Source organism: Chiloscyllium plagiosum, unplaced genomic scaffold, assembly GCF_037043375.1.
Source record: "Chiloscyllium plagiosum isolate Xiang-an unplaced genomic scaffold, Cpla_swu_hap1 HiC_scaffold_21, whole genome shotgun sequence".
Classification (NCBI taxonomy): Eukaryota; Metazoa; Chordata; class Chondrichthyes; order Orectolobiformes; family Hemiscylliidae; genus Chiloscyllium; species Chiloscyllium plagiosum.
Window position 1 is genome coordinate 5,623,931 of NW_028270159.1, and position 13,388 is coordinate 5,637,318.

General features: G+C 54.4%; 2 protein-coding genes across 4 annotated transcripts in view; one reads left to right on the forward strand and one right to left on the reverse strand.

The window, feature by feature from the left end:
* The window catches only part of inpp5e (inositol polyphosphate-5-phosphatase E), a 28,532-nt gene extending 26,146 nt beyond the window's left edge, over positions 1–2,386 (forward strand). For all 3 annotated transcript variants that reach the window (XM_043720643.2, XM_043720646.2, XM_043720645.2), the window contains 2 exons: positions 632–768; positions 1,006–2,386. In XM_043720643.2, the coding sequence (XP_043576578.1) occupies positions 632–768; positions 1,006–1,135 (267 nt within the window). In that variant the 3' untranslated portion in view covers positions 1,136–2,386. The remainder of the gene's footprint in view (positions 1–631; positions 769–1,005) is intronic.
* Positions 2,387–2,612: 226 nt separating this feature from the next.
* Positions 2,613–10,458, reverse strand: pmpca (peptidase, mitochondrial processing subunit alpha). The gene is made up of 6 exons (XM_087998162.1): positions 10,330–10,458; positions 7,994–8,112; positions 5,996–6,086; positions 5,785–5,847; positions 5,167–5,311; positions 2,613–3,134 (listed from the first exon to the last, which is right to left on the reverse strand). The coding sequence occupies exons 1-6, from the start codon at positions 10,408–10,410 to the stop codon at positions 2,965–2,967; spliced, it is 669 nt and encodes a 222-aa protein (XP_087854288.1). The 5' UTR covers positions 10,411–10,458; the 3' UTR covers positions 2,613–2,964.
* Positions 10,459–13,388: the final 2,930 nt, after the last annotated feature.

Here is a 13,388-nt window from a genome sequence, read left to right on the forward strand (position 1 = left end):
GGGAATGTACAAGTAAATGATGAGATACTGTTTCCAGGGACACATGGGTGCTATCTAAAGATCGAAGCTATTTTGGAGAGGAAAGAGGAAAAGAATTGTGCTGTTCTGGGAACACGCTGCCTGAGAGGACGTTGGGTACTGGATAAATCCTTCCGAGGTAGAAAAGGTTTCTGGACTGTGGGGAAGCAGCAGACCTTCAGTGTCACTAACTGGATCGATCTCTCAAGGAATGGGAGAGCAGAGCAGTGAAGCAAATGAAAGGACAGACTCTTTGGTGCACCATCAATGACCTCCAAACATTAGACAGTGCAACTGAAGAGTACTCACTAACAGGAACCACTTCTCACACAGCAACATGCTAATGACCAGGTAATCTATTTTACTGATTTGGAGTAGAGGAGCACCATGACATCTTTTAAATCAGAGTGCTCCTGAGTTGGTTAAAGTTTCATCTGAAAACCTTCACCTTTGATAGTTTAGCATTGCTGCTATGGGAATGTGGTCACTGGAGTGAACTAGATTCGAGCTACATGAGGTGCTAATCATGGACCTGTCAGCTGTACCATTTGGTGTAGTTTCTGTGGGAAGCGTGTAACACAGCCACAGACCATTTACCCCTGTTTTTCTGCAGGACCGCATTATATACAAGAGCCGGCAGAAAGGTGACATATTCGTACTTAAATATGGCAGCTGCACTTCAATTAAAACCTCCGATCACAGGCCTGTCTACGGCTACTTTCAAGTGAGGCTGCGACCTGGAAGAGATAAGTGAGTTTGCTTTTTATTCCCCTCCTGTGCCTTGCTGGTGATGCCACTTCTGTGGGATTCTCTGATGTGCATCCAAGCACCAGGATAAGGGACAGCTTCACAAAGTGTTCATGCTGTTCTAACATGCCTGCACCTGTCAGTGAATCAGAAGCTGTCCTAACTCGGCATCAGATAATTGTGAACTAAATAAGAGCTATTGGGTTGTTCATGTCCAATTTGTCTGTTTTGCTCCATCAGCATCCCACTGTGTGCCGGTCAGTTTTACAGAGATATCTACAAAGAAGGAATAAAAAGACGGTTTGTGAGAGAGCAGAAGAGACGTGCATTCTGGAACCAGAAGAACAGTGCCACCTGCTGTGTGTCCTGACAGTAACTGGATAGAAACGGGGAGCTGCCTGCAGTAGTGAGCACAGAAGCAGACTGCACCCAGGTGCTCTGTCACAGGAACCACGCCAAGAGTCATTAAATAAAACTCTCATTTAGGGTGCCCTGTAATGCACTTATAAAGAGCAAGACTGTGCATAATAATCCATCATTATTGTTGTTTTTGTTTCATAATTATGTAGTAATTCAATATTTTGAAGATGACATTTTTCAATGTTCATTTTTTAATGTGCTCTCTGTTGAGAAGCTTATATCAAAATTTAAACCCTCAAAAGAACCAGACTCTCACTGTGGGACATGTCCAATATATCTATTCTTCATGTCAGCCTCGACAGAGAATATCCCTGGAATATTGAACCCTTGGCACTGTCACAGTTTAGCCAAGACCCCCACACAGTTGCCGTGGCACCAGACCACAGGCAGCAGAGCCTTCCCTGCTGCAGCCATGATACCCAAGTTAGCATTAACAAAACATCGACTGGTTCTTTCAGCTCTGTGTGAGAGTGAGTGGAGCATGCTGCTCACCCCAGTTGGAGATTAGCCCACAATTGATTTCATGAAATGGGTATTTCTCATTTCCTTAAGAGGCCTTGAACTGAGTGATTGTCAACCAGCTGAAAAAGGTCACTCCGTGATTGTACATTGACCTTTAACAGCTGGGATTGCAAACAGTTTTATTGTTTATATTTGGATGGAGAATTGTTAAATGGTATTGCTGCTGTCAGACACTGGCTAATGGGCACAGGAGAGATCAAACTCAGCCATGTGTGAGACCATGGGGCAGTGAGAGGCCTGTCAGGGTCCTGGCACAGCCCAGGGACATGGTTGGTGATCCTCTCACATGGAGTTATTATTAAAGGCTGCAATTCTGCTTCTCCTAGATGCCCCATCATCACCGTGGCTAAAGAACATGGAGGGTCCTCCCCAGTCTGTGGGCTCCAGCCTACATTTGGTATCTGAAAGGAGAGTGGAGATGGCTTTGTTCAGACACTATGTCCAGTAGCTCCGTCCAATCATGGAGGTTGTGGCTGGGACAGAGTCCCCTCTCCGAAGCTGTTTTCAGTATATGGTTGGTCAGGTTTCATACAGGACTCAGATTACAAATCACCCTGGGCCTTTGCAGGAAGACCCACACAGAGGGTTTCTGTAACATATGAATTTGTGCTTTATATAGAACACTTTTATTTTGATTTCATTGATTTTTTTTACAAGAAATAAATAATTTTTAAGAGTTCTGGGTGTTAGTCAGCACTGTTGATCTGAGCTACAATGTGCAACCCTGTTTCCACTTTCTCTTAGTTATAACACACTGTCTGTAAAGGATAAGATGCTTGTGGTTGGAACATGCAGCAACTTCACACCTGTATCTGGCAGAAAAGGCTAGCACTCTCAAATTAAATCCATCTTTAGATGGGTATTACACATCTCCAATATGAAACAAAGTCCCAGGAGGCCTCAGGCATTAGTACAATAAAAATTTATATAACTGGACAGAACAGTCTTGCGCATTAACACAGAACGATCACAGTCCAGGAGCTGGTGACTAGCAGCATCACAAAGTAAAGACACATCCAAGCATTTCAAAGCAGGTTTGATCTCGCTATCTTGATATAAAATCATTAGACCACTTTTCACCCACACTGTGTTCTGTCCTCTCTCCCCTCTCCCCTCCCCCCTCCCAGCCCAGTCTAATTACACACAATTACCCCTCTCTGTCCACCTCAAGCAGCTCACAGATGCACAGCCACAAGGTACCAGGACTCAAGGTGTAGTGTGTCTGTTCATCAGCTGGGGACCGGGAGCAGGTCCCACTCATCGGAACAGCCGATAGATCCGGGGTAAGCGACCATCCTTGCTGGTCAGTGCGTGCTGGATGTGCTCATACGTTGGCAAATCACTGAGGTCTCCCAGGGCTGCCACGGCTGGCTTGCTGCGTAACATTTTCATTGTGACCCTCTTGATGTCGTCTGCGCTTACCTCACCTGTAAACACAAGGGGGTTCCTCATTAGATTGTGAGCATGCCAACCTCACTGGGCCGAGAGTGTGTCCCAGGAATTTGGGAGCAGCTGGACAGGTAAAAAGATATGGAAGAAATTTACTGGAACTTCCAGGGGGCAGGAACTTCAGTGAATGTGGAGAGTCTGGAGAAGGTGGAATTGCTTTCCTTAGAACACAAAGGAGAAGTGGAGACTTAGAAGCCATAGAGATGTACAGCAGGAAACAGGCCCTTCAGTCCAACTCATCCATGCTGACCCAGATATCCTAACCTAATCTAGTCCCATTTGAACCATATCCCTCCATACCCTTCCTATTCATATACCCATCCGGATGCTTTGTAAATGCTGTAACTGTACTGGTTTTACCACTTCTGTTAGCACTCACTCTCCTCTGCATAAAAAACTTATCCCTCACTTTCCCCTCTCACCCTAAAGTTCTGCCCACCCCAGAGAAGAGACTTTGTCTATTTATCCTATCCATGCCCTTCATGATTTCATAAACCTCTAAGGTCACCCCTCAGCCTCTGACGCTCCAGGGAAAACAGCCCCAGCCTGTTCAGCCTCTCCCTATAGCTCAGATCCTCCAACCCTGGCAACATCCTTGTAAATCTTTTCTGAACCCTTTCAAGTTTCACAACATTTTTCCGATAGGAAGGAGACCAGAATTGCACTCAATATTCCAACAGTGGCCTAACCAATGTCCTGTATAGCTGCAACATGACCTCCCAACTCCTGTACTCAATACTCTGACCAATAAAGGAAAGCATACCAAACGCCTTCTTCACTATCCTATCTACCTGCGACTCCACTTTCAAGGAGCTATGAACCTGTACTCCAAGGTCTCTTTGTTCAGCAACACTCCCTACCATTAAGCGAGTTAAGTCCTGCCCTGATCTGCCTTTCCAAAATACAGCACCTCACATTTATCTGAATTAAACTCCCTCTGCCACTCAGCGCATTGGCCCATCTGATCAAGGTCCCATTGTAGTCTTAGATAATCTTCTTCACTGTCCACCACACAACTTATCTTGGTGTCATCTGCAAACTTACTAACTATACCTCCTAAATTCACATACAGATCATATATATAAATAGTGAAATGCAGTGGACCCAGCACAGATCCTTGTGGCACAGCACTAGTCACAGGCCTCCAGTCTGAAAAGCAATCTCATTCACCACCTTGTCTCCTACCTTCAAACCGATTTTGTATCCAATTGGCTAGCTCCCCATGGATCCCATGTGATCTAACCTTACTAACCAGTCTACAGTGCGGTACCTTGTCGAACACTTTGCTGAAGTCCACATAGACAACATCTACTGCTCTGCCTTAATTAACCTTCTTTGTCACCTCTTCAAAAAAAAACATTGAGGTGTGCAAAATGTGAAGGAGTTTTGTTGGAGTAAATAAAGAGAAACTGTTTCCAGTGGCAGAGTGATAATTTCCACCATCTCCCTGACCTGGGACACCAAGAGAAGAGAATTTGAGGTGAGTAGCTGAACTATAAATCTGAGGATTTCATAAAATGACAGTCGTATAATGGGGCCAAATGATACAACTCAGAGTCAGTTTATAAAAGGCATATGGTGAGAGAGAACAGATCAGTACCTGTCTTGGATCAAGCCCTCTGCCACTGGAAACAGTTTCTCTTTATTTACTCCAACAAAACTCCTTCACATTTTGCACACCTCAATGTTTTTTTTTGAAGAGATGCCAATCGAACAGAATCAATAAAACAGCCAAAAGGGGAGGATTTATTTCACACAAAGTGCTGCTGCTGAAAGAGCAATGGAAGTAGATTCACCAGGAACTTTCAAAAGAAAATCTTGTCAGGACTTACAGGAAAAACACAGAAGTGGAACAAATTAGAAATCTCTTTCAGAGATCCAGCACAACGGACTAGGCAGTCTCTGGTGCTCTAAGACTGAAAGGGGAAGTGTCACAGGCAGTGGATTAATTGGTATCTTAAGGACAGAATGAGCACAGTATAGGCAGACTCCTGTCTAATCTCTACTCACCGATCAGTGTACAAAGCTCCTGCGGCAGTTTGCGGCTCCCTGTCGCAAGAACCTGCCGCCCAACATCCTCAAATATAACCGGCCGTGACTCCAGGTTCATCATCAGCATCGACTTCAGTTGGGTCTTCGCTCGTTCCAGCTCCATCTGAGAACAAAGAAACTGTCACCGTGCTGCTAGAATCCACACCCTTATTTCCCATCGACACTGTCCGATCTCACACTCCCAGGACTGGGACTGCACAGCGTGACGTACAGAGTAAAGCTCCCTCTCTCTGTCTAACACTTACAAATAAAGGTCACCTTGAGCTGTGGGACATTTAACAGCCATCAAGAGGAACTGTTTCAAGACCTTCCCAGAAAGATGATAACTCCAGCAGCATGGATTAGATGCTGATGTTGTGGCCGTATGGATTAATGCAGGAGTCTGTCTGAGCCACTGAGCCAAGCTGGGAAGACAGAAAGAATCCTCAAAATAGCAGGCAGTCACTTTGCACAAGGGCGCAGCAACACTTTCAGTCACGCAGAATGACCAGCAGTGTTATGTTGCTCTGTCCTCGCGTCGGTCTGTGCTGCCCTAACACCCATCTGACACACATACCACTCAAAATCTGCACTCACCTCGCCTACTGAGCCAGTCATCATGATGAATTCCCGAGTGATAATTTCCACCATCTCCCTGACCTGGGACACCAAGAGAAGAGAATTTGAGGTGAGTAGCTGAACTATAAATCTGAGGATTTCATAAAATGACAGTCGTATAATGGGGCCAAATGATACAACTCAGAGTCAGTTTATAAAAGGCATATGGTGAGAGAGAACAGATCAGTACCTGTCTTGGATCAGCACTCGCATGTATACACAGGAGGCCAGTGTCCTCATAGCTATGGTGATAGGCTGTGGCATTGTACATCCAGTGGTGTCTGAGGGCGGGAGAGAGAGAGGGAGCCAGTTACTGAGCTGTTTTCAATTTGACTTTAAGAGACTGGAACACATCAATGGATCAGAAATCAAAGCCTCGAATTCTCTCTCCATATCTCCGTGTGCTAGCTGTGGGTAATATGCTGTTCCTGATGTCTCAGCCAGAGCTCTGTGTTGGAGACCCCAGTAGTGCAGGCTGCCCCAGCCAGTGCCAGAGTGAGAGGGGACAGTGGATGGCCCGAAACGTTGATTCTCCTGCTCCTCGGATGCAGCCTGACCTGCTGTGCTTTTCCAGCACCACTCTAATCTAGACTCTGGTTTCCAGCATCTGAAGTCCTCACTTTCGCCAGGTTATGTTGCAGCTGTATAGGGTGTTGGTGAGGCCACACCTGGAGTACTGTGTACAGTTTTGGTCTCCTTACCTGAGAAAAGATGTCCTGGCACTGGAGGGGGTGCAGAGGAGGGTCACTAGGTTGATTCCAGAGTTGAGAGGGTTGGTTTATGAGCAGAGACTGAGTAAACTGGGGCTATACTCATTGGGATTTAGAAGAATGAGTGTGGATGTTATAGAAACATATAAAATTATGAAGGGAATAGATAAGATAGAAGCAGGGAGGTTCTTTCCACTGAAAGATGAAACTGGATCTAGAAGGCATAGCCTCAAAATAAGGGGGAGCAGACTTAAGGCTGAGTGGAGAAGGAACCTCTTCACCCAAAGGGTTATAAACCTGTGGGAGTTCCTGCCCGGTGAAGCAGCTGAGGCTGCCTCGTTGAATGTTGTTAAGGCAAAGATCGATTTGTGAACAGCACAGGAATTAGGGGTTAGGGCGAGAGGCCGGGTAAGCGGAGCTGAGACCAGGAAAAGGTCAGCCGTGATGTTACTGAATGGCAGAACAGTTTTGTTGGAGATGGCCCACTCTGTCGATGCTAAAACACTCAGGGAAATAACACACTCCCTGCCCACAGGACCAAAATTAGGCCATTCAGCCCACTGAGTCTGCTTCGCCATTCACTCATGGTTAGAGACAAAATAAACTGCAGATGCTGGAACCCAAGGTAGACAAGCAGGAGGCTGGGGGAACACAGTACGCCAGGCAGCATCAGGAGGTGGAGAAGTCAACGTTTCGGGTGTAACTCTTCTCCAGCTCCTGATGCTGCCTGGCGCACTGTGTTCCCCCAGCCTCCTGCCTGTCCCTCCTTATGCTGCCTGGCGTACTGTGTTCCCCCAGCCTCCTGCCTGGCCCTCCTGATGCTGCCTGGCGCACTGTGTTCCCCCAGCCTCCTGCCTGTCCCTCCTGGTGCTGCCTGGCGTACTGTGTTCCCCCAGCCTCCTGCCTGTCCCTCCTGGTGCTGCCTGGCGCACTGTGTTCCCCCAGCCTCCTGCCTGTCCCTCCTGATGCTGCCTGGCGCACTGTGTTCCCCCAGCCTCCTGCCTGTCCCTCCTGGTGCTGCCTGGCGTACTGTGTTCCCCCAGCCTCCTGCCTGGCCCTCCTGATGCTGCCTGGCGTACTGTGTTCCCCCAGCCTCCTGCTCCGTCATTCTATCATGGCCGATATGTTTCTCAACTCCATTCTCCCGCTTTCTCCCCCATAACCTTTGATCCCTTTGACAATCGGGAACCTATCTATATCCACCTTAAATATCCTCACTGACCCGGCCCCCACAGATTCCCCACTCTCTGGCTGAAGAAGATTATCCTTCTCTCTGTTCTGAAAGGTCTTCCCTTTCCTCTAAGGCTGTGCCCTCGGGTCCTAGCCTCTCCTACCAATGGAAACACCTTCCCAACGTCCGACCCCCCCTGGAGCTCCAACATCCCCAGTCCCACACAGCTGTCTCTTCCCTCCTCCTGTAGTCCCCTTCCCCATGCCACCACGAGACTCTGGTACAAATGCCGGAGAGCAGCTCTGACCTGTTTAAGACATTGAGGTAGAGTCTGGTAAACATTCCCTTCCCTGGACCCCCAGCTGAGAACGAGCCGCCACCACCCATCATCATGTTCAGCACAGCAAAGGGGATGAAATCGTCCTCCTGAAATCAAGTCAACAAATCAATTCAGTCTCATTGTCTGTAACAGTGAGACCAGCCCCAACATGGATCGAACCCTGTCCTGACTCTGCCCTCACAGTGTTCAATGGCGCAGAGGGAGCTCTAATGTCAGTGTGAGAGAGCAGAGGGAGCTCTAACGTCAGTGTGAGAGAGCAGAGGGAGCTCTAACGTCAGTGTGAGAGAGCAGAGGGAGCTCTAACGTCAGTGTGAGAGAGCAGAGGGAGCTCTAACGTCAGTGTGAGAGAGCAGAGGGAGCTCTAACGTCAGTGTGAGAGAGCAGAGGGAGCTCTAACGTCAGTGTGAGAGAGCAGAGGGAGCTCTAACGTCAGTGTGAGAGAGCAGAGGGAGCTCTAACGTCAGTGTGAGAGAGCAGAGGGAGCTCTAACGTCAGTGTGAGAGAGCAGAGGGAGCTCTAACGTCAGTGTGAGAGAGCAGAGGGAGCTCTAACGTCAGTGTGAGAGAGCAGAGGGAGCTCTAACGTCAGTGTGAGAGAGCAGAGGGAGCTCTAACGTCAGTGTGAGAGAGCAGAGGGAGCTCTAACGTCAGTGTGAGAGAGCAGAGGGAGCTCTAACGTCAGTGTGAGAGAGCAGAGGGAGCTCTAACGTCAGTGTGAGAGAGCAGAGGGAGCTCTAACGTCAGTGTGAGAGAGCAGAGGGAGCTCTAACGTCAGTGTGAGAGAGCAGAGGGAGCTCTAACGTCAGTGTGAGAGAGCAGAGGGAGCTCTAACGTCAGTGTGAGAGAGCAGAGGGAGCTCTAACGTCAGTGTGAGAGAGCAGAGGGAGCTCTAACGTCAGTGTGAGAGAGCAGAGGGAGCTCTAACGTCAGTGTGAGAGAGCAGAGGGAGCTCTAACGTCAGTGTGAGAGAGCAGAGGGAGCTCTAACGTCAGTGTGAGAGAGCAGAGGGAGCTCTAACGTCAGTGTGAGAGAGCAGAGGGAGCTCTAACGTCAGTGTGAGAGAGCAGAGGGAGCTCTAACGTCAGTGTGAGAGAGCAGAGGGAGCTCTAACGTCAGTGTGAGAGCAGAGGGAGCTCTAACGTCAGTGTGAGAGAGCAGAGGGAGCTCTAACGTCAGTGTGAGAGAGCAGAGGGAGCTCTAACGTCAGTGTGAGAGAGCAGAGGGAGCTCTAACGTCAGTGTGAGAGAGCAGAGGGAGCTCTAACGTCAGTGTGAGAGAGCAGAGGGAGCTCTAACGTCAGTGTGAGAGAGCAGAGGGAGCTCTAACGTCAGTGTGAGAGAGCAGAGGGAGCTCTAACGTCAGTGTGAGAGAGCAGAGGGAGCTCTAACGTCAGTGTGAGAGAGCAGAGGGAGCTCTAACGTCAGTGTGAGAGAGCAGAGGGAGCTCTAACGTCAGTGTGAGAGAGCAGAGGGAGCTCTAACGTCAGTGAGAGAGAGCAGAGGGAGCTCTAATGTCAGTGTGAGAGAGCAGAGGGAGCTCTAACGTCAGTGTGAGAGAGCAGAGGGAGCTCTAACGTCAGTGTGAGAGAGCAGAGGGAGCTCTAACGTCAGTGTGAGAGAGCAGAGGGAGCTCTAACGTCAGTGTGAGAGAGCAGAGGGAGCTATTTTCTCGTGTTTCAGGACAATACTCGATGTCCGAGTACTGAGTCTGATGGAATCTTGGCACAATGTGGGAGGAACGATCAGAGCCATTAACCTCAAAAACACCGCGCTGCTCCACAAAGCCCCGATCAAACTGCCGGTAGAGCCCTGTAAACCACCCACTCACAATCGAGAAGGCCATCCCATTCCGTATTGAATCTCGCTTTAAATCCAGGGATTAGCGTCTGCAAGCCAGGCAGGGAAGGGGAGACAGGGGACACACATTTACACCAGCAGGAGCAGGTCACAAAGACAGGTCAGAGTCGGACTCCTTACCTTGCAGCACGGGCACTACCAGGGTGGGGGAGCCTGAGGTAGTGGCTTTGAGACATGTTCTGGGCTGCTCGAGTCAGTTTGATGTAAATGGAGTGGGAGACAGTGTCCATCGGTGGGAGACTGCAGTAACATACAGACCCAGAGCAGAGAAGGGCAGCAGCCTGCCCTCCCTACACGGCCTGCTGCTTGGGGTTTCTTGACAATCTAACAGCTCCTGGACACTGTTGCTGATCGATAATTAAACTGATCTCTGTGAGTTGTCACTGTTAGCACATCCCAAAAGCAACAAGAAACTACAAGCGGCGTGTCTGAGAGAAGAGGGACTCACCAGGAAGGAGCAGCTTTCCAGCCCGATCATGATGTGGGTGAGCTCGGGGATGGGCGTGGGTCCCAGGCTAACATCCGTCATGTCCTTCTCCACCTGAGGAGTCCGACAGATTGGGAGAAGTGATACTCAGCACCTTCCCCGCTCTGCTCCCTATCTCAGATATCCCACAACCCATTCCTGTACACCCCCCCTCCCCCAATCACCCGGCAACATCTCCCCCACCCCAGCCCTTAGTGCCGGAGAGAGGGGGGGGGAGGGGGAGGGAGAGGGGGAGGGAGAGGGGGAGGGAGAGGGGGAGGGAGAGGGGGAGGGAGAGGGGGAGGGAGAGGGGGAGGGAGAGGGGGAGGGAGAGGGGGAGGGGGAGAGGGGGAGGGAGAGGGGGAGGGAGAGGGGGAGGGAGAGGGGGAGGGAGAGGGGGAGGGAGAGGGGGAGGGAGAGGGGGAGGGAGAGGGGAGGGAGAGGGGGAGGGAGAGGGGGAGGGAGAGGGGGAGGGAGAGGGGGAGGGAGAGGGGGAGGGGAGAGGGGGAGGGAGAGGGGGAGGAGAGGGGGAGGGAGAGGGGGAGGGAGGGAGGAGAGGGGGAGGGAGAGGGGGAGGGAGAGGGGGAGGAGAGGGGGAGGGAGAGGGGGAGGGAGAGGGGGAGGGAGAGGGGGAGGGAGAGGGGGAGGGAGAGGGGGAGGGAGAGGGGGAGGGAGAGGAGGAGGGAGAGGGGAGGGAGAGGGGGAGGGAGAGGGGGAGGGAGAGGGGGAGGGAGAGGGGGAGGGTGAGGGGGAGGGAGAGGGGAGGAGAGGGGGAGGGAGAGGGGGAGGGAGAGGGGGGAGGGAGGGAGAGGGGGAGGGAGAGGGGGAGGGAGAGGGGGAGGAGAGGGGGAGGGAGAGGGGGAGGGAGAGGGGGAGGAGAGGGGGAGGAGAGGGGGAGGGGGAGGGGGAGGGGGAGGGGAGGGGGAGGGGGAGGGGGAGGGGGAGGGAGAGGGGGAGGGAGAGGGGGAGGGGGAGGGGGGAGGGGGAGGGGGAGGGGGAGGGGGAGGGGAGAGGGGAGAGGGGGAGGGGGAGGGGGAGGGGGAGGGGGAGGGGGAGGGGGAGGGGGAGGGGGAGAGGGGGAGAGGGGGAGGGAGAGGGGGAGGGAGAGGGGGAGGGAGAGGGGGAGGGAGAGGGGGAGGGAGAGGGGGAGGGAGAGGCGGGAGGGGGAGGGATGAGGGGGAGGGAGAGGGGGAGGGAGAGGGGAGGAGAGGGGAGAGGGAGAGGGGAGGGAGAGGGGAGGGAGAGGGGGAGGGGAGGGGGAGGGGATGGAGAGGGGGAGGGAGAGGGGGAGGAGAGGGGGAGGGAGGAGAGAGGGGGAGGGGGAGGGAGAGGGGGAGGGGGAGGGGGAGGGGGAGGAGAGGGGGAGGGATGGAGAGGGAGGGAGAGGGGAGGGGGAGGGGGAGGGAGAGGGGGAGGGAGGGAGGGAGAGGGGGAGGGGGAGGGGGAGGGGGGAGGGGAGGGGGGAGGGGGGAGGGAGAGGGGGAGGGAGAGGGAGAGGGGAGGGGGAGGGGAAGGAGGGGGAGGGGGGAGGGTGAGGGGGAGGGGGGAGAGGGAGGAGGGAGAGGGAGGGAGGGAGGGGAGGGAGGGAGGGGGAGGGGGAGGGAGAGGGGGAGGGGGAGAGAGAGAGGAGGGGAGGGGGAGAGAGGGGGGAGGGGGAGAGAGGGGGGAGGGGGAGAGAGAGGGGGAGGGGGAGAGAGAGGGGGAGGGGGAGAGAGAGGGGGAGGGGGAGGAGAGGGGGAGGGGGGAGAGAGAGGGGGAGGGGAGAGAGGGGGGAGGGGGAGAGGGGGGAGGGGGAGAGAGGGGGAGGGGGAGAGAGAGGGGAGAGGGGAGAGAGTGGGGAGGGGGAGAGAGGGGGGAGGGGGAGAGAGGGGGGAAGGGGGGAGAGAGGGGGGGAGGGGAGAAGAGAGAGGGGGAGGAGTGGAGAGAGAGGGGAGGGAGGGGGGGAGAGAGGGGGGAGGGGGAGAGAGAGGGGGAGGAGGGAGTGAGGGGGTAGGGGGAGAGGTGAGAAGGGGGAGAGAGTGAGGGGGAGAGAGAGGGGGAGGGGGAGAGAGGGGAGGGGGAGTGAGAGGGGAGAGAGAGGGGAGAGGGGGGAGAGAGGGGGAGAGAGAGGGGAGGGGGAGAGAGAGAGGGGGAGAGGGAGGGGAGGGGGAGAGAGAGGGGGAGGGGGAGAGAGAGGGGAGAGCGAGGGGGGAGGGGGAGAGCGAGGGAGAGAGGGGGAGGTGGGGAGAGAGGAGGGGAGAGAGAGGGGTGAGGGGGAGAGAGAGGGGGAGGGGGGGAGAGTGGGGGGAGGGGGAGAGAGGGGGGGGTGGGAGAGAGGGGGAGGGGGGTGAGAGAGTGGGGAGGGGGGAGAGGGGTGGGGAGGGTGGGGAGGGGGGGAGAGAGGGGAGGGTGGGAGTGAGGGGAGGGGGAGAGGGGGGAGAGGGGGAGAGAGGGAGGGGAGGGTGGGGTAGGGAGGGGTGGGGAGGGAGAGGGGAGGGGGTGTGGGGAGGGGGTCGGGGGGGGGGGGGTGTGGGGGTGGGGGTGGGTGGGGAGGGATGGGGGAGGGAGGGGTGAGGGGGAGGGGGGTGAGGGGGTGGGTGGGGTGGGGGGGGAGGGTGGGGGGTTGGGGGTGAGGGGGGGGAGGGAGGGGGAGGGGAGGGGTGGGAGGGGGAGGGGAGGGGAGGGAGGGGGAGGGAGGGGGAGGGAGGGGAGAGGGGGGGAGGGAGGGGAGGGAGGGGGAGGGAGGGGGGAGGAGGGGGAGGGAGGGAGGGGACGGGGGAGGGAGGGGGAGGAGAGGGGAGGAGGGGGGAGGGAGGGAGGGAGGGGAAGGGAGGGGAGGGAGGGGAAGGAGGGGAGGAGGGGGAAGTGAGGGGAGGGAGGGGAGGGAGGGGGGGAAGGAGAGAGGGGCAAGGGGGACAGGAGAGAGGGGGGGGAAGGATGAGAGGGGGGGGAATGATGAGAGAGGCGGAGGGAAGGAAGAGACGGGAGGGGGAAGGAGAGATGGGAAGGGGAAGCGTGGGAGGGTGGGGCGCACAGCCCACAGCACGCCCAGCACGAACAAG

Coding starts and splice junctions, on each gene's coding strand:
- pmpca (XM_087998162.1), bottom strand. CDS start 10,410: ATGACGGATGTTAGCCTGGGACCCACGCCCATCCCCGAGCTCACCCAC. Junction 6,087..7,993: donor TACCTCAATGTCTTAAACAG/GTCAGAGCTGCT, acceptor TCCCGCCCTCAG/ACACCACTGGATGTACAATG. Junction 5,312..5,784: donor TGACTGGCTCAGTAGGCGAG/GTGAGTGCAGAT, acceptor CTTTGTTCTCAG/ATGGAGCTGGAACGAGCGAA.